Below are 19,560 nucleotides of genomic sequence, written 5' to 3'. Positions count from 1 at the left end.
ATTACAGCCCACATTTTATTATTTTAGAACAATTTTCTGTATCTTTCTTTCAAAGAGAACAAACAAAATATAATCACTAAATACATATGCTGTGACTTCATTGCTGCAGGAGGAGAGATGCAATAAAAAAGCTAGATAAACTAATAGGAAGAAAATCAAACCAAGCACTGAAGGAGGGCAGGATATAACCATCTTCAGTATTCTGCATTGAATGGGTAGTCCTTGTGAGTTTTGGCCCTGAAGGGAATAAAAGACTTCATTTTAGCCGTATTTTTTTTCAATATATCAAGCTCTAGTAGTGCTTAGAGAAGCCACCAAGGTGGGATCCGAACTTTATAACTGTAGAATGATTTTTTCCTCTGATTTTTTTACCTGTGTAGCGTGTAGTTTTTGTACATTTGGAGCATCCAAATTACTTCATCATTCAGGCTCTTGACATTCTAGGCAATATTTAAATGTAAAACCTCTGTGTATATAGTGTTCATTATTTAAGCTTTGGAAAAAACCAAATACTAAATGCTACCACTTACGTGCTCATTGTATAGACTCTCCAGTTTCTGTTAAAGCTGAAAATAGTTGCCATCTCCTCTTTAGTCAATTTGAAGTCAAACACCTAACAAAAGAAAACAGCTGGAAATCACTTCTCTGAACAAACCGGAGACTGTAAGCAAAATCTACAGAATTAAAGAACAAATCTAAAAGGGAGAGGAGCTGGTTAGCTGAAATTACTGTTTCATGGAAGAGAAAAAGGCATCTCTCTGTATTAGTAAGAATGCATTAGCAGAGGAAATAAAAAAATATATATCCAAAGTTCCAATTACACATGCCAGCTGTTGCAGGACACTTAGAAAGCACTTGCATCTGCCACTTGTGCATCTTTCTGTCCTAATCCAAAGGAACAGCTAGAGACTATCTATCAGTCTATCTATTTTGAAACCCTAATGACCAGTTTCAGTCAATTAACAAGGGAGCAACACAGTTTATGGACACCAGGACTACTTTCTTAATGCGAAGCCTTTTGTAGTGTGCTACTGCACTCAAGTGCCAATCAAGCACCACGTGCCAATTCATCTGCAGAACAGGAGACACCATGTAAAGTGACTGCTAAAATTACCAGCATACTGTTACCCAAACTTGGTTCATTCCTGCTTTTCAACTATAGCCTTAAATGTAGCCCTCAGTAGAGTGTGTAGGTAGACAGACAAAAACTTGTCCTCTTGTCCGAGGAGAAGCTGGGAAGGGTGATGTAAAGTAAGATATGCAGGTATTCCCAGAAATGCCAGGGCAGTGGAAAGAATTCAAAAGTTTATTTAGAAGGCCAGAACACAAGAAATGTACAAATTCCTGACAGTGCTATTTAAGGACCAGGCTCTAGGGAGGAAAAGGCAAGTTCCCACCCTCTCCAGGCCCTTTAGTATCGTCTCTGTTTCTCCCCTGCCTTCCCAAGGCCTCTGTACATGTCTGTTAGGGTTATCTCTCTCTGGCATAGAAGAGAGAGAGATAACATAGCTCTCTTTGCAATCCCCTCTGGGCTGCAGAAGGGGAAAAAAAAAACATCTAACCCTCTTGAAGGCACTTTGCAGGCTTCCTAAGTGAAAATGAGTTTCTAGCTTTCCCATTACAAATTATTCCAAAAGCACAAATATTCCTACAGGTGAGAAAGGATCTCTTTTTGCTCTGCAGGGAGAGAAGCTGTGCTGTCCCTGAAGGGCAGCACTCAGCTCACTCCTAATCCCTCACCTGGAAGTTCTCCAAGATGCGCTGTGGTGTGACAGACTTGGGAATCACAATCACATTTCTCTGGATCTGGAAGCGAAGGAGAACCTGCAAGAACAGAATCAGAAAGAGGATGGTTCTTACTCTGAAGGAAGCAGGGCCTGTTCCAACAGTCATATTCCCTAAAATATGCCCTCTTCTGCAGAGCTGAATTTCAAATCATTCCTGTCCCTGCAATCCAGGTAGCACTGCGTGGAGAGCAAAGAGGGGAAGTGGTGGAGGCCCCCATGGAAGACCATCTTTCCTATTCAGTTTAGGGACAAACAAGTCTTTTCTTACCCACCCAAACTTCTATCAAGATTTTATTCTCTGTAACAGAGGACTTGAGATGAAGACTGAAACATTACAGCATCTGAAGATGGGTCAAGAAAGTGTTTCTTGTTGACAGTCAGAGGACACTTGCACTGCAGGTCACACAGTAAACAGACCTGCACTGCTACCTAACACCACAAGTGACAGGGAAGGAAATGCCACCTTGTCCTGTGTTATAGGAATGGATACCCACTGTCTGGAATCTGTGTACCTGTGCTGTGGATTTCTTGTGCTTGGCTGCAATGTCTTTGATCTTGGGGTCATCCAGGAGGGAAGGATCCTCTGGCTTAGCCCTACACAGGGGAAAGATGTACTTAGTGCTTCAATCATAACCCACACCAGTTCCCTTGCAAAGCAATCTTACCATGGTCTGTCAGGAGAGCCAAGGGGACTGTATGCTGTCACAGCAATCCCTTTGGATTGACAGTAGTGTACCAGCTTCTCCTGGGTAAGGTATGGATTACATTCGATCTACCAACAGAAGAGCATAGAGATTGATAGCAGTACAACTGCTGTAACTCACTCCAGGGATTATCTCCTAATGCACTTAAAGGTTGGTATTTGTCCTCATGTGCTCGTCTTTGCAAGGTATTATTCAGTCTTGGTTTTCTACAGCACCTATTTTTACAGTGAGATTTCTTGTATATCTGGGTTATTGCTCGGGAGAAAAAGCATTTCATAAGGCTTATCCCTGAGTTCTTTGGCCCCAAGAAGGCACATTCTGAGATGCTTCTTGGATTTCCAAGCAGTAGTTGAGCAAATATTGAGAACCCTGATACCTTGTATGTTCAACTGTAATGTGGAGTGGGATTAGAAGGACATGCAGCATCTGCTTTGTAACTGCTCCGTATGTGTTCTAGTCATAAAAATCCCTTTCTTGTGAGTCTGTGTGAATGTGTTACATAGATAATGTAGTTTGGGACAGAAATGCATTTTTCCCTTTTAGCATGCTCTTTTTCTATAACTACATGCAGAGAAAGGTACTGGAGACTGAGTGAATTTAGTACTCTACGTGAACTTGCAAGAACTAATGGATTCAGAACTGCCAGAGGTGTCTGAGTCTGTGTAATATTCCTGGGAGAGATAAGTATCTACAGCAGGTTCTGTAGCACAGAAGAAGGCAGTAGCTTTGTGTGCAGACAAAGACTAGGTATTTTTTTTTATATATGTATATATACACACTTTGTGTTTTATTTTATATAAATAAAAAAATCTTCAGGGCAGATGTCATGAAGCCACTGCTTCTGCACAACAGTTAAAACTGACCACCCTTTTCCAGCTGGGTGACTGAGTGAACTGTGCATGCCTGCATGAGAAGAAATGTGTATTGTTTGAGCAATTATCTGCTATTAATAAGAGGTGGCTGCCATCACTAATAAGAGAACAAGCACTGTATTTGAAGAAGTTCTTGTAATTTGTGTACCACAACTTCATTCCCTATCTGGACACAGGAGATCTACAACATCAACATCTTTACATATACCCAGAAGTAATCAGAGGGTGTTATTGTGCTACTTTCTTCTCCCTCTTGCATCTCCTCACGCAACTGTAATCAGATCCTTATAATCCCTGAAAAAACTAGTCACCTGAAGTCTCTTTGCAGTTTACCTGGACATTTGCAGGCTTGTGCTTCAGTCCTGGCTTGTTCAGGATTCTTTCAATCTGCTCGTGGTTAAAGTTGGAGACTCCAATGGCTTTTACCAGACCACAGTCCACCAGCTCTTCCATGGCCTGATACAAAGAGGAGCAAAGTCAACATCCAGTATGCAAGACAAGGCCTGAAGACATTATTCCTGGTTTGTCTTTGTTTCCCTTCACGGGAAGGGAAAGACAACTATTTGGAGTTGCAAAGTTTGTCTCTTGAGGGAAAGCATGCACTGGTGTATTTTTGCCATGTCTTCCACCTCACCCAAACCCAAAGGCTCCTTCTTGAGATGGCAAAAATTCACACTAAGTTACTTAATAATGATAAACAATAATGTGTTGAGTGAGCACCAGGGGGCTGTACTGCAGCTGTGGGCAAAATCACAAACTAATTTATTTCAGCAAAGTGTATTTGAGCAGTCTAAGAATGGTAGTAAAGACAGTTCTGTTTCTGTTATGGTCAAGCAATCTGGTCTGCAGCTCTGCTGAAGATTATCAGCTTCACTAAGCATGGATGTTTTAAAAAACAACACTGTATACAGTCTGATAAATGCATAAGAACTTTGAGACTGCTAAAGGTAATGAAAGCATGGAAAAGACTGCCAGTGACAGCAAACACGCTTCTCCCACTGTGACTGATCTTACCTCCCATGTATCTAGAAAATCTGCATTGCTGGGTATAGACATGCCTTTGTCATCTTTGGGGAACAGCTCCTCTCCTGCCTGTCAATGAGAGAGAAAATGCTTGAAACACTCATTATTGGGAAGTTAATAGCAAGACAACTGAAGACAACATTAACTTTAACTACTAGTAGAGAAAATACTAATATTTGTCTACATAGTTCATGCAGGTTTATGGTCTTTTGCCAGCAACCATTCCTAGTAGGAGGGACAGGATGAAGTAAAGTCGTGACTCACTAAAACACACACAGATAAACAAATCACACCACTTGTGGAACAAAGTGGAACAAACAAGCTTCTCGTACTCCTCTATCATGCCTTTAAGAGAGAACTGTTTTTTCTGAAGGGCCTGTTAAGGTCCCAGAAACATTTAAGTCAGGTTTAGGGTGAGCCACATCTCCTGAAAAATGTATTATGTAAACACACAGGTCTCTCGTGAGGGGACCCTCAGTTTAAATTTGTGGCACTTGGAAAATCAGAAAATCCCAGGTGTACAAACTCAGAAATAAATTCCCATATCTTCATATTGCTCCACATCTAGTGTTGTGCAAATGTCAGAGTATTAAGCCATGACACTTTTACACAAGGTCTTTGTTCAAATAAAACCTACCATGACATCTTGCAAAGTATGACAAACAGCTGACATGGTCAAAAGCAACAGACAGGATGGAGGCCTTAACCTTTTTGTAGCAGAAAGGAAAAGCCAAGGCTAGACATGGACTGAGACATGAAGTATGAGATGTACTTTATGTAATTCTGACACAGATGTCAAAAAAAATCCTCACCTTTTGAAATTCAAGGTCTGTGGAACAACTTTAAGACTCCTACAGCAAAGGTCAGCTCAATCTGTACTATATTAAGGACTCAGTGATTAAAGAAGGAAATGGAAGACAGAAAGAGTCTCTTGTTCTGTGATTCTGTAACATGCAGAGGAAAGAATTTCTGTCAGGTAGCAAAGTACAGCCTTCCTTCCCACAAAGCAGAGAAGGATGATTTAGCCAAAAGTAAAGCAGCACAACTCAAGCTTGCAGCTGGGAGGCCTGATCTTAGTGCTGGGTCTGCCTCTCCATTATCAAAAGGGCAGAGGACTCTGTGCAAGCCGCAGTCTCAGGGGCAGAGATCAGGAGCACGGCTCACGTGGCCAGAGTAAAGCTGAACGGGCAGCACTGTCACAGTGCTGGTACACAGCAGACACATGCTCTTTCTGGTGCTGCAAGTGCTCCTGGCAGTTTTGAGGAGCTCTCCCAGGAGGAAAAGCCAAGGGCATTGCTGTTACTGTACCTTCAACCCAGTAGGCCAGTGGATGAGGTAGAGATCCAGGTAATCCAGTTTCAGGTCAGCAAGAGTCTTCTGGCAGGCTCCCTTCACCAGGGGCTTCTCGTGAAACGTGGACCACAGCTAGGGGCAAAAAACAAGGCACACTGTGACCTCCTGGGTTAAATATCTTGGAACCCTTCTGTACTGTTCCAGCAAGAACCTGTTTCCTTTGGAAGGTGATACGGAATTAGGCCACTATATTTCTTTTCAGATGGGGCTTGCTCTGTAAGCAGGACTGGGCAATGGCCTCTGATACCAAGGGCAGTATGTGCTGTGGTGGCATATGTGATCATAAAGGGTTGTAAACTAAAAACTGATCCTGTTCCATTAGTCAAGATATGCAAAAGCCACTTATTACAGGCAGATATGGGTTAAAGAGCTCTTTTCAAATTAACAGTTTCAGTGGTGAGCCAAATACAGAATTTCCAGCAGAAGCAAGGAAAATCAGGACACTTTCTGGGACCATTTAAGCTTAACACATCCTTTGAACAATCCCATGAAAATGGAGAATGTGAAGCATATCTTAGATAACTCTATACAAAACACAGTGACAAAAAGCAGCTTTCATCAGTATTGGCCTGAACTATGTTCTGAATTACTCCACACTATAGCACACAACCTTTCCCCCTGCTCTGAATTTCCCTCTACACAAAGCAGACCTTCCCCTGGATCCTAGGTCACTATATCCTTACCTTACTGACAACGAAGAGATCTTCTCGTTTCACAACACCTTCCTCGATTTTCTGCTGGATCCCTTCCCCAATTTCACTCTCATTCTGGTACACATAGGCACAGTCAAAGTGGCGGTACCTGGCATCGATGGCAGCCATCACTGCAGCTTTGACTTGCCCAGCTGCAGACTGAAAACAGAAGGTTAACATCTCAAATCAAAGCATACAGGCTATTTCCTAGTTATTTCATCATCATCATCATCATGGCTGGGCTTCGCAAATGAAGATTTGGGGAGGGGTCTACCCACGTTTATTACAAGCACGTTGGTGGCTAAAAAGGCCAATACGAGATAGACAAGTCTGGTTGCAAAAGGCACAGCAGAAAGACTCCTTAGGTGGTATATTCTGCAAGGCACGATTCTTTCTGTGTTGCCTTTTCTCTTCCAGAGTGATCCTGTGTGCTTTCTGAAAAGCATCCGCAGCGTTATAGATGGTGTGTCTCCAGACCTCCCGATTGGAGGCCAGAGTAGACCAGTGATGAAGATCAATATGGCCGAGGCTGAGATGTTGTTTCAGGGAGTCCTTGTATCTTCTCTTTGGGGCTCCTCTCTTGTGGCAGCTGGTGGCAAGTTCACCATAAAGCAAGATCTTAGGGAGGCTGTGGTTGGTCCTTCATCCTGGAGACGTGCCCTGCCCAGCACAGCTGTGTTCTCAGCAACATGGCCTCAATACTTGTGACTGCTGCTTGTTCTAGGACAGATGTGTTGGTCACATAATCTGACCAGTGGATATTTAGGATTGAACAGAGACAGCGTTGATGGAAGCGTTCTAGGAGTCACAGGTGGTGGTGGTAGATGTCCCATGGGTAGATGACTCATGATTCGGAACCATATAAGAGAGTAGACAGCACTATGGCTTTGTAAACACTGATCTTTGTACTTTTCTTCAAGTGTTTATTTTGCCAAACTCTTTTATGAAGCTTTCTGAAGGCACTATATGCCTTTGCTAACCTGTTGTCTACACCTTAGTCATCCACAGCACCATCGAGTACTGTACCATTCTCTAGCCCAGCTCCTGCTGGGGCACATCCCACCTGTAATTTGAAGCTGCTTCTTTCAGAGACAGAAGAGATGTGCATTTCTATGTGTTTCTATATCCTGACGGGGGTAAGAGCTGTGCACAAAGAAATGTTGGCATATCTTCTTCATACAGATTTAGCAATGTTTGTTTTCAGGATGGATCACTGATTTTGTAGTCATTGTAACAGCAGTGCAAACTGCTTTGTCAGAACTTGCTTGAAACGCATGAATGGTCTTCTAAAGCCGTATCTTATTAACAGATGATTCCCAGTGACCTCGCCCAGGATTAAAGTTACTCAGCACTGAAGCATCAGACAATCCGAGTGCCCCACTGCAGCGGCACGGAAGCCTTGGCTGCGGGAAGGGCTGGGGAGCGGCAGCGAGAGGGGCCGTGGGAGCCTGGCCGGGACGGGAGAGGATGGGATCCGCGCATCCCTGGGGAGGGGGTTGCCGGGTGCGTGAGGGAGGGAGGGAGCCGACTCTCCTGGGCTGGGAAGACCCAAGAGTCAACTCTCTCCCATGGCAGGAGGAGGACGGCAAGGACAGAGGGCACGCTAGGGAAAACAGCTTCAAAAGCAGCGTGGGGCTCCGCCTGCAGGGACGACTGGAGCCAGAGGGCATCCTTGGCGGTATCCCGGGTGGGATGCTGAGGACACGGACAGCGCTGCGCTCCGGCCCGGGCTGTCGGTGGGGACGGGTCGCCGAGCCGAACTGAGCCGAGATGCCCCCGCTTCATCCCCAATTCAGAGCGCTCCGGACCCCCGCGTAGGAGATCGCACCGGGCGCAGACCCAGCCCCGCTGAGAGCAAGGGACCCTTACCTTCCATGTGCCCAGCCCCATGAGGGGCATCTTGGCCCCGGTGCTGAGCTGCACGCAGGTCGCCATAGCTCCAGCCGGGAATGCTGCTCCGTCGAGCAGCATTTAATGACGGCCGGGCCGTGCCCGCCCCGTCCCGGGACCTGCCCACACGGGACAGCCACCGAGCTGGGGCGGGTCAGTGCCGCGTCCCCCCGAGTCCTCGGAGCTGCTCTCTCCGCGGATGTGGGTTGTGAGCCTCGGGACAAGGAAGGGCTCTGAGCCCACCGGCTGGAGCAGCGTGTCCCCACGGCAGCGATGGTGGTCCAGGCTCTTGCAGAGCTCCCGTGGTGTCCGTGTGAATCCGGAGCTTTCAGCCCTCAGTGCCCCTCGGAAGGTGGGATGATGCTTGTGGTAACAGGAGAGGGAAAGTGAGCTGCTTTGTAGGAGTAAATTAGAAAGCAGTGAAATTTGGAGAAGAATGTTATTTTTAGTCCTGGGAGAGGTTTCTTGCAATGTTTTTTGAAGAACAGAAGAAGATGTTATGTTAGGGCCACCTAAGAAACTTTGCTGATTGCTCCTGCTTGGCGAATTTATTCAGGTGCAAGCGTTGTTTGGACTATAATGGTGCATTTTTCTCTGTGTGCCTTTCCCACAGCAGATGTCCAGCTGCTTTGTAGCTTTGTACTGTTTTTTTTTGTCAGCAGCATCAGCTGTCCTTAGCAGGATGTGATGTTTCAGTTACATCACAAAATAGTTATATAATGGAGTTTGCCTTTTTTTTTTTTTTTCTTTCTGGATTCCTTCTCTGTAAATTTGCTCTGAGCATGCTCAGACTCATGGGGTTTGGTTCAGAGGTCGATGAAATCAATGGAAAGATTGTGATACTAGGAGTGCTGATGACAGTATTAGAAGAAAGCTGTTTGCATGGGAGGCCTGCTGCCATCCCAGTCTAGGGGGTTTCACACTTCCTTTTTTCCTTCCTAATGTCCCTCCCTCAGTTCAGAAAAGTGGACACTGTCCATCTGCAGAGCTGTAGGGAAGTTCTCTGTGCCAGTCATGGTATTGTGTCTGGTGAGCATTCCTGGTAAACATTGCCGATGGTGGGCAAAGGACTGGAACTAAGGTTATCATAGGGGCAGAGCAGCTGCACAGAGTCCATACTGTTGGGGAGGTGGACTTAACGTGGTGTTAGCTGGGCTCAGAGATCAGTTTTCCACGCCTGACCTCTATCTTGACCTTAATTATTAGCAGAAGTCATGTGGAGACTTGTCCTGACAAAGATTGTTGCCCTTCACAGAAGGTACCCTATTTTAAAACATAATTTTGCTGAGGACTAGCAAGGTTTATGCAAAAAGCACTTCACAATTCTTTTTTTCAAAATAAAACGTTGAGTCATGCCTGTGATTTGGTTTTTCAGGGCAGATGAAGTACCAGATTGCCTCTGCTCTCCTATTTCCTGGATGCTCAAGCCAGTGGTGTTCTGCTTTGACTCCAGATGTCTCAGTGTAGGAACCACAAGAATCTATCAGATTTTTGTGTTGCTTCTGCTGCAGCCTGTGAAGGTGGTGCTTAATTTTCCCCAATGGTTTCTTGAATGAGAGATGTCTCTGTTTTTTAAGAGAGGATTTTGGGCAGAAGGTTTGCATTTTGCTTTGTTGTTTGTGCCTGTTGGTGTGAGTCTTTGCCCAGATCATACCAAGACACAGGATCTGTCAGTTGTTTCTCTATCCTGAAGGTGTGTCTGGGGTTGTCAGATGATGGCAGGGCCTTTGGGAAAGAAGTATCACGTTTGTCAGTGGATGACAACCTGAAATGCCATGCCATCAAAACACTTCCTAGCTATCCCAGCACTCCCCAGCAAGGCTCACCTGCGTCTTCCACCAGAAGGGATAGGCTTTGTCAGAAGAAAGCTTTATTCATTCACACAGTTACAGTTAACAGAGACCTGTCCCAGTTACTGTGCCAGTCAGTCAGCACAGAATAGCCTGTGGAGAGAAGGTAACACTTACTCCACTGTCACATTCCGGTTCCACCATGCACCCTCTGCTTTTATGCAACATCTGGCACCTGCTAAACACTGTCTCTCCTCTCTCCCCAGTCTCTGTTACTCTGGGTTTTTAATAGCCAGATATCAACACAGGATACCAACCAAATCAGTCCACAGTGATACCACTGTACAGTTTTCCAGCGGTTTCAGGTGTTGGTCTCCTGTTGCTTGTTGATCCACAGTCCACTAAGGCTTGTTTGTAAGTAAATTGTCTTACTCAACTGTTCTTGTCAGCACTGCTCTGTCAATCACAGCTTATTGTACCAAGTTATTCAACTTTTGATCAGGACAAGATCTTCATGCTCTTGTGACATCATTTAAAATTGAATAGGGATTATTGCTGGGTTAAGAACTGGCTGATGGCCGGGCCCACAGAGTGGTGGTGAATGGGGCTGCATCCAGTAGGTGGCCAGTCACGAGTGGTGTCCCCCAGGGATCAGCGTTGGGCCCAGTCCTGTTTAACATCTTTACTGATAATCTGGATGAGGGGATTGAGTCCACCATTAGCAAATCTGCAGATGACACCAAGTTGGGGGGGAGTGGCAATCTGCTAGAAAGCAGAAGGGCTCTGCAGAGAGACCTGGACAGGCTGGATAGATGGGCTGAATCCAACGGTATGGGGTTCAACAAGGCCAAGTGTCTCCAGACTGCCTGGAGAGCAGCCAGGCAGAAAGGGACCTGGGGGTTCTGATTGACAGGAAGCTGAACGTGAGCCAGCAGTGTGCCCAGGTGGCCAAGAAGGCCAATGGCATCCTGGCCTGTGTCAGGAATAGTGTGGCCAGCAGGACCAGGGAAGTGATTCTGCCCCCGTACTTGGCCCTGGTTAGGCCACACCTTGAGTGCTGTGTCCAATTCTGGGCTCATCAATTGAAGAAAGATATTGAGGTGCTGGAGCATGTCCAAAGGGCAATGAAGCTGGTGAAGGGTCTGGAGCACAAGTCCTGTGACGAGAGGCTGAGGGAGCTGGGGTTGTTCAGCCTGGAGAAAGGAGGCTCAGGGGAGACCTCATCACTCTCTGCAACTCCCTGAAAGGAGGTTGTAGCCAGGTGGGGGTCAGTCTCCTCTCCCAGGCAGCTATCAGTAAGACAAGAGGGCATGGTCTTAATCTGTGCCAGGGGAGGTTTAGGTTAGACATTAGGAAGAAGTTCTTTACAGAGAGAGTGATCAAACATTGGAATGGGCTGCCCAGGGAGGTGGTAGAGTTACCGTCCTTGGAGGATTCAGAGACTGGATGTGGCACTTAGTGCCATGGTCTAGTAGACAAGGTGGTGTTGGGTCAAAGGTTGGACACAATGATCTCAGAGGTCTTTTGCAACCTCGTTGATTCTGTAATTATCTCCAATGACATTGTTAATGCAAGTTGCTTGGTTTGTTAATTTTCACATTAGAGTAGAACTTCCAAACCAGCAGTAATCTAAACATTTTTATTTTGGTTAAGAATGAAATTGAACACTAATCTCTGTCCAGTTTCAGCCTGTAAAAAATTACAACTGAATTAAAGCCCAGTATGAGTTGGTATGCATCTGTAGGTCTGGACTTCTCCCATTTATTCTTCTTTCACAGAAAGCTTTGAACTGTGCTCTAGAAGTAAAATTAATTGTTGTCTTTTATCTTCAGGCAGTGATTATGTAGTTCATTCTTTCAGGATGGATCTTTCTTCTGCATTCACATATCTTTAACCTGCAGCCTTAAGTGGTGTTGATGCAAGACAGAAGACAAAATCAGTTGCTAGGTTATTCTGTTTTCTGCTTTACTATTTCAGCCATGCAGAGACACTCATCTAATGAGCAGAGAATTACTGTAGCCCATATTTTGTTCTTCAGAACAGTTTTACTATTTTGTTCCACCAAAGCAGAAAAACCCAAAGTCACTGAATACATATACTGTGCCTTTGCTGGCACGAGAGAGACAGTGTGCAGTTAGTGGGCAACTTCAGGGAATGGTAGAAGCTCATTACACTCCAGAGGCCTCCAGGAGGGCAGGATAAAACCACCTTCAGTATTCTGCATTGAAAGGGTACTCCTTGAGATTTTTGCACCTGGAGGAAATCAAAGAGGAAGGATTACTTAAGGCTGAAATATAAAACCTTCAAGGGAGGCTCTGAATTGAGTAGCAGCAGAATGAATTTAAGAGACTTATTAGTGTAGAAGAAGCATACAGGACCAACAAGTTCATCTTTTTCTATTATTTAGGCCCTGAGCAGTGGTGAGACCAAATTACTTTCTAGATACGAAGTTAAAATTCACACTGCCTACACAGAAAACAGCACTTTCTGCGGCCTTCCAGCCAACACTTCTTGTCTTGCTCTTGGCTTCCAAGGTGCATATCTGCAAGCAGTTGTGCTTTGTACTGCACAACAGATGATCATTCCCTCCCTCAACCACCTATGTAAGAGCTGACATCAGTTTATAATGCCTCACAGAAAAAATTATCTTAAGTTTAAAACTGCCTAATGTTCATTTATCCCATATGGACACAGCCAAAGTTATCAACCAGAACCCTCATTCTGGAATTCCTGGCACACAGAGTTTCCTGGAGAACAGATTTACAGTGAATACACAGCATGACTTATCCTTTAGTCAATAAAGTAAAAAAATGTAACTCTGCTAAGATGTTAAATAACAGACCCTTCACCCCCCAAATGATTTCAGATTTCAGAATATACCCAATTTAAACAGCTACACCGGTTCCTATGAGATCAAAATGAAGATCATTGAAAATGCAAGAGTTTGAAGGAGACAAACGGCCACTTACGTGATCATTTCACAGATCCTCCAGTTTCTGTTTAAGCTGAGCAGGGTTGCCATCTCCTCTTTAGTCAATTCGAAGTCAAACACCTAAAAAGAGAAACAGCTAGAAACCACCTCTTCGAACAAATCAAATCAGAAGCAAGATTCACAAGATCAAAGAACAAGTTCAGATCAGAAAGAGTGCTGGTTACAGCTGATGGCTTCATGAAACAGGGAAAGGAAAAGAAGTATCTTTGGATTTTCGATATTCTACTGGCAGAGGGAAGAACCAAACAAAAAAGACTGACGGTTGCAGTTACATGTGCCAGCTATTCCAAGGTGTTTGGCGAGCACTTAAGTGTTGCAGAATGCCTCCATCCTCCATTTGTGAAAGGTGCATCTTTGTGTCGTATACCAAAGAAACAGCTACAACACTTCCATATTCAATAACTCCAACTACGTTACGTTTGAAATCCTGATGTCCAATATCAGAAAAAAACTCCCTTACGTAACAGTCAGAGGAGCTATGTGGTTTATTGACAGCAGGACTCTTCCCTTAATGTGTTGCTTACTCTGTATTTTGAGGAATGTTACTAGATTGAGGCTACAAGCCTGCCCACTGTGTCATCCACAAGTCCACAGAAGACACCATGTAAAGTAACAGATAATGTTATCAGCACAGTGTTTCTAAGAGCTCTGTCTTTTCTTCAGTTTAGTTTTCAATGTAGCCCTGACTTCCAGACAGAAAGGGTGAGCCCGGTCCTGCTGCCCAAGGAGGACATGGCAAGGATGAGAAAGGATCTTTGTTTGCTCTGCAGGGAGAAGCTGTGCTGTCCCTGAAGGGCAGCACCCAGCTCACTCCTAACCCCTCACCTGGAAGTTCTCCACAATGCGCTGTGGTGTGACAGACTTGGGAATCACAATCACATTTCTCTGGATCTGGAAGCGAAGGAGAACCTGCAAAAACAGACAACCAAATCAGAAAGAGGATGGTTCCTGCTCTGGAGGAAGCAGAGCCTGTTCCAACAGCTGTTTTCTCTAAGCTCTGTGCACTTTGGTAGAGCTGCATTTCAAACCATTCCTGTCCCTGCAGCCCAGATAGCACTGCCTGGAGAGCAAAAAGGGAAGCAGTGGAGCCTCATACGGAAGGCCTCCTTTCCCATCCAGTTTTGGAACAATTCCTTTTCTTCCCAGCCAGGCTTTTAGCAGTCTATGCAATGCTTTCATTCTGTGCAAGAGGACTTGAGAGCAGAAGGTGACATCTGAAGATGGGTCAAGAATCTTTTCCTGTCTGAGAGTCAAAGAGGTAATAGTAGCATATATTGTAGGCCACAGAGTGGACAATCTGCGTGGCTTGTTAACGCCACCAAACAGCACCACAATTCACAGGCAACACTGTTAGAGGTTGTTCCCTCTCTTCAGACATAGTTTCCTAAATGACTGTGTTACAGGAATGAGTACCCACTGTGTGGCACCTACTCACCTGTGCTGGGGTTTTGTTGTGCTTGGCTGCAATCTCTTTGATCTTGGGATCATCCAAAAGGGAAGGTGCCTCTGGCTTAGAACTAGAGAAGGAGGGGGGGGAGGGAAGAAACAACAAAAAATCACTCTAGAAAGATTCTATCTAGCCTCATCAATTAAAAAAAAAATTATTTTTATATATATATATATATATATATATATATATATATATATATATATACACCTGCACCATTACTCAACTAGTCTGAATGTTTCAGACTTAAATCATGCTAACCCACTTGGAAATTACCCATCAGGACGGCCAAGGGGACAGTATGCTGTCACAGTGATCCCTTTGGATTGGCAATAGTTGATCAGCTTCTCCTGGGAAAGGTATGGATGACACTCAATCTGCCAACACAGAAGCAGGGACAGAGTTGTGGAACTACTGTAGTTTTCCCATGCTCCAGAGGTTTTTCTAAATCCTAATTTCCTAATTACAGGCTGCCTTCATCCTACCCTGTGTGTGGTCTGTATCACAATACAAGTCTGTAATTCTGTAGAGCACCAACTTTTACATTGAGTACTTATGTGCTTTATGGATTTTATTCTGAGAGGCTTTATAAAAGTCAATGATTACAGTCAGAATGATAGCTCATATCTGGATTCTTCATCCCTCCAGAGAGAATGCTTCCTAGGAAAATAATCTGGAATTTGTAAAAAGTGGTTCAGCAAGGTGAGACAAAAAGGAAATGTTTAAGTTCTGTGTGTACCAAGAAATACCCACAGAGTGGGATTTAAAGTACATGCTGTGTCTACTTTCTTTTCATTTTTCCATCTCCTCATTTGACTGTAATCAGATCTTTATAATCCCTGAAAAGTATTCACCTGCAGTCACTTTGCAGCTTACCTGGTTATTTGCAGGCTTGTACTTCAGTCCTGGTTTGTTCAAGATTCTTTCAGTCTGCTCATGGTTAAAGTTGGATATTCCAATGGCTTTTACCAGACCAGCATCCACCAGTTCTTCCATGGCCTGACATAAAGTGGAGCCAAGTCAGCATGCAGTGTACAAGACATGACCTGACTACATTCTTCCTGACCTTTTTTTCTCTTGTTTCTCTTCATGGGAAGCAGAGTTTTAAAAAGCTACCCATGTATTTTTGTGAATTCTTTCTAGCTAATTCTGCATACATGCACGAGCTCTTCTGCAAGTGCTGAAGCCAACACCACTGCTGAGGACAGATGATGTGACTTTTCCACTCAGATGAACTCACCTCCCATGTCTGCAGAATATCAGTGTTGCTGGGGATAGCCATGCCTGTGGGAAACAGCCCCTCTTCTACCTGTCAGTGACAAAGAAAATGCTTGAAAATCTGTCAAGAAGTTCACTTAATACCATGAGAATTCACAACCAAAACAGTTTAAACTTCTAGTGCAGGCAAGAGCACTAATTCTTGTCTATATTCAGTCATTCCTTCCTGAGAAGTGGAAGGAATTTGTGGCATTTTTTGCTAGAGACCGTTCCCATAAGGACAGGGTTTTCTGCTGGACCCCTGGAAGTCAGGGTTCACCCAAATACCTACAAGGGAAAAAACCCACTCAGAACTATAGACTTCAGTCTCACACATGTTCACTTCAGGTATTGTCCTTTAGTTCCCACTTAGAAAGAACTGTTTTGTTCTTTTTCCAGAGGGGCATCAAGGGACATAATTGGGTACTGTGAAGAGTTTGGTCTACACGATGCCAGATTTGCTGAAAAGACAGTTCTTCCATGACAAAGCTCAGTGTAAAGCTGCCAACACTAGGAAAATCAGAGGAGCCTTTGTGTACAAGTTATGAAAAGACACCAAAACTGAACTGTGTTTAGCAGCTGTTCGTTGCTCTGACCATGAGACAGCTTCATTTTCACAGCTTTGTTAATATAAAGCTAAATTAGAGCACGAAAAAAAGATGAGCATCTCAAAGGCAACAGGTAGAACAGAGACAGATCAGACTGCAGCAGGACAGAAAGGCTAAAACTAGAAATATTCAAACAGACATCAACTCCTTCACTCATCTTGGGGGCCTAACTTCTCCCACTGAAGTTTCACAGTTTAAATTCCTGTCTCAGTGGAACAAGCAAAGACAGCTCAATCTGTACCACATTTAGGACTTGGTGATTAAAGAGAGAAATTGAAACCAGAAGTATTATTTTTTGTTCTCTGATTCTGTATCATACAGAGGAAAATTTCAGACAGGCAGCAAAGTGCAGCCCTCCTTGCTACAAGGGCAAATCTGGCATGAACATACACTTGATTTGCAAGAGAAGGGGAAAGCAGCCTGTCTTATGCTTGCAGCTGGGAGACCTGCCCCTGGTTTTAAGACCATCATTCCCAGGATGAAAGGGTATGGAAACAGCAGTTTCAGGGGCAGAGACCAAGAGCCTGACTCACATGGTCAGAGTAAAGCTGAGCACCAGAGCAGTGCTGACACAGATGACAGACACGTCCTTGTCTTTCTCAGTCACAGCAATTGTTAGGCTGTAAAGGCAGAGTCACAAGAAACAAAGCTATGGGTATTGCTGCTACTCTACCTTGAACCCAAAAGGCCAGTGGATGAGGTAGAGATCCAGGTAATCCAGTTTCAGGTCAGCAAGAGTCTTCTGGCAGGCTCCCTTCACCAGAGGCTTCTCATGAAATGTGCACCACAGCTAGAGACAAAAAACAAGGCACGCTGTGACCTCCTGGGTTAAACCTCTCAGGTGCTCTCCTGAACAGCACAGAAGTGTTCCATGTTCTTTGGAAGGCAATATGGAATGAGGCCATCGTAGTGCTCTTCAGACACGGCGTGCTCTGGGATGGGACTGGCCCATGACACTGAAGGCAGTGTGTGCAGTGGCAGCACAGTATTTGAGCAGGATCATAACAAAGTCCTCTGGTTCCATTAGTTCAGATATAATTTGTGCTGCCCACTCTGCCTTTTCCTGCAGGTTGGCCTGCAGCTGGCCTCCCCTCATCCATCCCCCAGCATTCTGTCTTCTCAGCAGGGTGCCAGAACACAACAGGTCTGTGGTGCTCAAAGTTGCTGTATATTCGGGGGGGGGGGGGGGAATCAGACTCTTGCCTCCCTTCAGTGTTATTGAAAGAAAGTGGGGGAAGACAGCTGCCACCAGTTAGGGTAAGAGTGATTCTTCTTAAAGGACTCACTCTTCCTATCCAATGGCTACAACATTAACAATTACTGTCAGTGGACAGGAAAGGATCAAACTCTATCACTGTGGTCATGAAGTCAAACAAGATAGTAGTATGAGGAATAATCTCGTTTACACTATGAGCTTCTTCAGTGCTACAGCATTAAACTACTTTAAGTTCCTACTGTAAAAATATCACAGGTAAAGGCAGTTTGTCCATAATCCATGACCATCTGATCCATACCTTACTGACGATGAAGAGGTCCTCTCGTTTCACAACACCTTCCTTGATCTTCTGGTGGATCCCACGCCCAACTTCCTTCTCATTCTGGTACACGTAGGCGCAGTCAAAGTGGCGATACCCGGCATCGATGGCAGCCATCACCGCAGCTTCCACCTTACCTGGGGGGGACTGACGGGAAAAAGGGTAGGACATGTCTCAGTTTGGGATTTTCACGTACTTTTCCCTCGGTAGCTGCCGAAGCACCGCCGGGACGGGGGTGCCCGCGGTTACCTTCCATGTGCCGAGCCCCAGCAGCGGCACCTTGGCAGCCCCGAGCCGCACGTACGCCGCCATGGCCGGGCCGGCAGCGCTCCGCCCCCCCGCTCCCTGGCAGCCAATCAGCGCTCCGGCCCCGCCCCGCTGGCAGCTCCGCCTAATCCGCAGCGGGGCCTGCAGCCAATGGGATCCGTCCGGCGGCCATGGTGGGATAGCGAGGTGGGCGCTTCTCCCGGGGGGGGCGTCCGGGGGCTGCGGCTTTTCCTGCTGGAAAAGGGTGAAATTCCTTATCAAAGATAAGGGCTGAGGGCAGGTCTCGATCCGGCTGGTGTTTGTGCTGCAGGGATCAGCTCCTGCAGCGCCCTGTCCCTGCGCCGCAGATCGTCCGTGCGTGTCTCGCTCGTGCTGGTGTGCCGGGGCGGTGCGACACCCTGTGGCAGTTCTCCCCGTGGGTTCTGAGAGAGAGGTGGTTCAAGGACGCTTTGGCCCACGGTTTGTCATCGGTACGGCACAGGGGTGTCCCAAAATATGTCAATAAGCAGGAGGCCTGGGGTAGGACGTGACACAGAAGTCCCACGCTCCCCGCTCACGGAGCTCCTCCCTCGCTGCCGGGTGCGTGGCTGGGGGCTGAGCCACGGGCCGGGGAAGGGCTGAGCCTTTGCCTGGAGCGGGGCGGCACTGGTGGCCTGGGCTGGTGCCAAGGACCTGCCATGCTGCGTGCTAATGAAAGGAGATGGCTAGAGATACCTCAGTATGGCTTGTGAGAGCGGGGACCACCCTGTTTCCCTCTCCAGATGGGACAAGTACAATATCAGCTTGTGGTGAGTTTGTGAGTAATTTAGGCAATAATCAGTACAAATCACTTCATTTTAAATGTTGGGGGAAGGTATTTCTTAGTACCTTTTCAAAGCTGCAGAAGAGCAGTGAGTTTTCAGCAAGCGTCACAAGGATCACATTGCGCCTGTGTCTTTAGGGTGGTGCAAACCATATCTCAGAATAAAATATACAAATGTAGAAATAAATGGTAAGTGAACTTCAATTTCACATTAGAAATTGACTTTGAAATTGTGGAGAGGCAAAATACCCTGTATTGATGAGGTGCTCACAGTGCAATGAAAAAAGAAATATTTATCAGCAGTATCCTTCAAGTGCTCCATAATGGTATGTCAGGGCTGCTTGGAAGCCTTTGCTATTTGCTTGTACTTGGAGAACTGATTCATGTACAAGCATAAATTCGAAGTATGTGCAGTGGTGCACTTTTCTCTGAGTGCCTCTCCCACAGTTGGTGCCCCAGGTCTTTTTGCTTCATTTAACTCGAGACAGACAAGCTAATTAGTTTTTCTCTTTAATCTTCCTCTGGTTTTCTGTCAGGGCTA

At 45.4% G+C, this 19,560-nt stretch overlaps 3 protein-coding genes across 5 annotated transcripts in view; 1 reads left to right on the top strand and 2 right to left on the bottom strand.

Moving 5' to 3' along the window:
• Positions 1-19: 19 nt before the first annotated feature.
• Positions 20-8,969, bottom strand: LOC116786692 (aldo-keto reductase family 1 member B10-like). Of its 3 annotated transcripts, none has more exons than XM_032687567.1 (10): positions 8,301-8,969; positions 6,423-6,590; positions 5,695-5,811; positions 4,378-4,455; positions 3,697-3,819; positions 2,453-2,559; positions 2,300-2,381; positions 1,741-1,824; positions 531-613; positions 21-237 (listed from the first exon to the last, which is right to left on the bottom strand). In XM_032687567.1, the coding sequence occupies exons 1-10, from the start codon at positions 8,400-8,402 to the stop codon at positions 195-197; spliced, it is 987 nt and encodes a 328-aa protein (XP_032543458.1). In that variant the 5' UTR covers positions 8,403-8,969; the 3' UTR covers positions 21-194. The 3 variants fall into 3 exon arrangements, with proteins under 3 accessions (XP_032543460.1, XP_032543458.1, XP_032543459.1); XM_032687568.1 differs by lacking the exon at positions 21-237 and adding an exon at positions 1,115-1,232; XM_032687569.1 differs by lacking the exons at positions 5,695-5,811; positions 6,423-6,590; positions 8,301-8,969 and adding an exon at positions 5,199-5,309 and having other exon boundaries at positions 20-237.
• Positions 8,970-10,169: 1,200 nt separating this feature from the next.
• LOC116786696 (aldo-keto reductase family 1 member B1-like) lies at positions 10,170-18,786 on the bottom strand. The gene is made up of 10 exons (XM_032687575.1): positions 18,200-18,786; positions 17,930-18,097; positions 17,089-17,205; positions 15,791-15,859; positions 15,427-15,549; positions 14,827-14,927; positions 14,539-14,620; positions 13,929-14,012; positions 13,081-13,163; positions 10,170-12,364 (listed from the first exon to the last, which is right to left on the bottom strand). The coding sequence occupies exons 1-10, from the start codon at positions 18,260-18,262 to the stop codon at positions 12,322-12,324; spliced, it is 933 nt and encodes a 310-aa protein (XP_032543466.1). The 5' UTR covers positions 18,263-18,786; the 3' UTR covers positions 10,170-12,321.
• A 45-nt stretch (positions 18,787-18,831) lies between these two features.
• BPGM (bisphosphoglycerate mutase) overlaps positions 18,832-19,560 on the top strand; it is a 38,082-nt gene continuing 37,353 nt past the window's right edge. Inside the window, exon 1 of the mRNA XM_032687577.1 lies at positions 18,832-19,005. The gene's annotated coding sequence lies outside the window, so the exon portion shown is untranslated. The remainder of the gene's footprint in view (positions 19,006-19,560) is intronic.

This window comes from Chiroxiphia lanceolata, chromosome 5, assembly GCF_009829145.1.
Source record: "Chiroxiphia lanceolata isolate bChiLan1 chromosome 5, bChiLan1.pri, whole genome shotgun sequence".
NCBI lineage: Eukaryota > Metazoa > Chordata > Aves > Passeriformes > Pipridae > Chiroxiphia > Chiroxiphia lanceolata.
The sequence above is the reverse complement of the archived record's forward strand: the minus strand, read 5'-3'. Positions and strand labels throughout refer to the sequence as shown.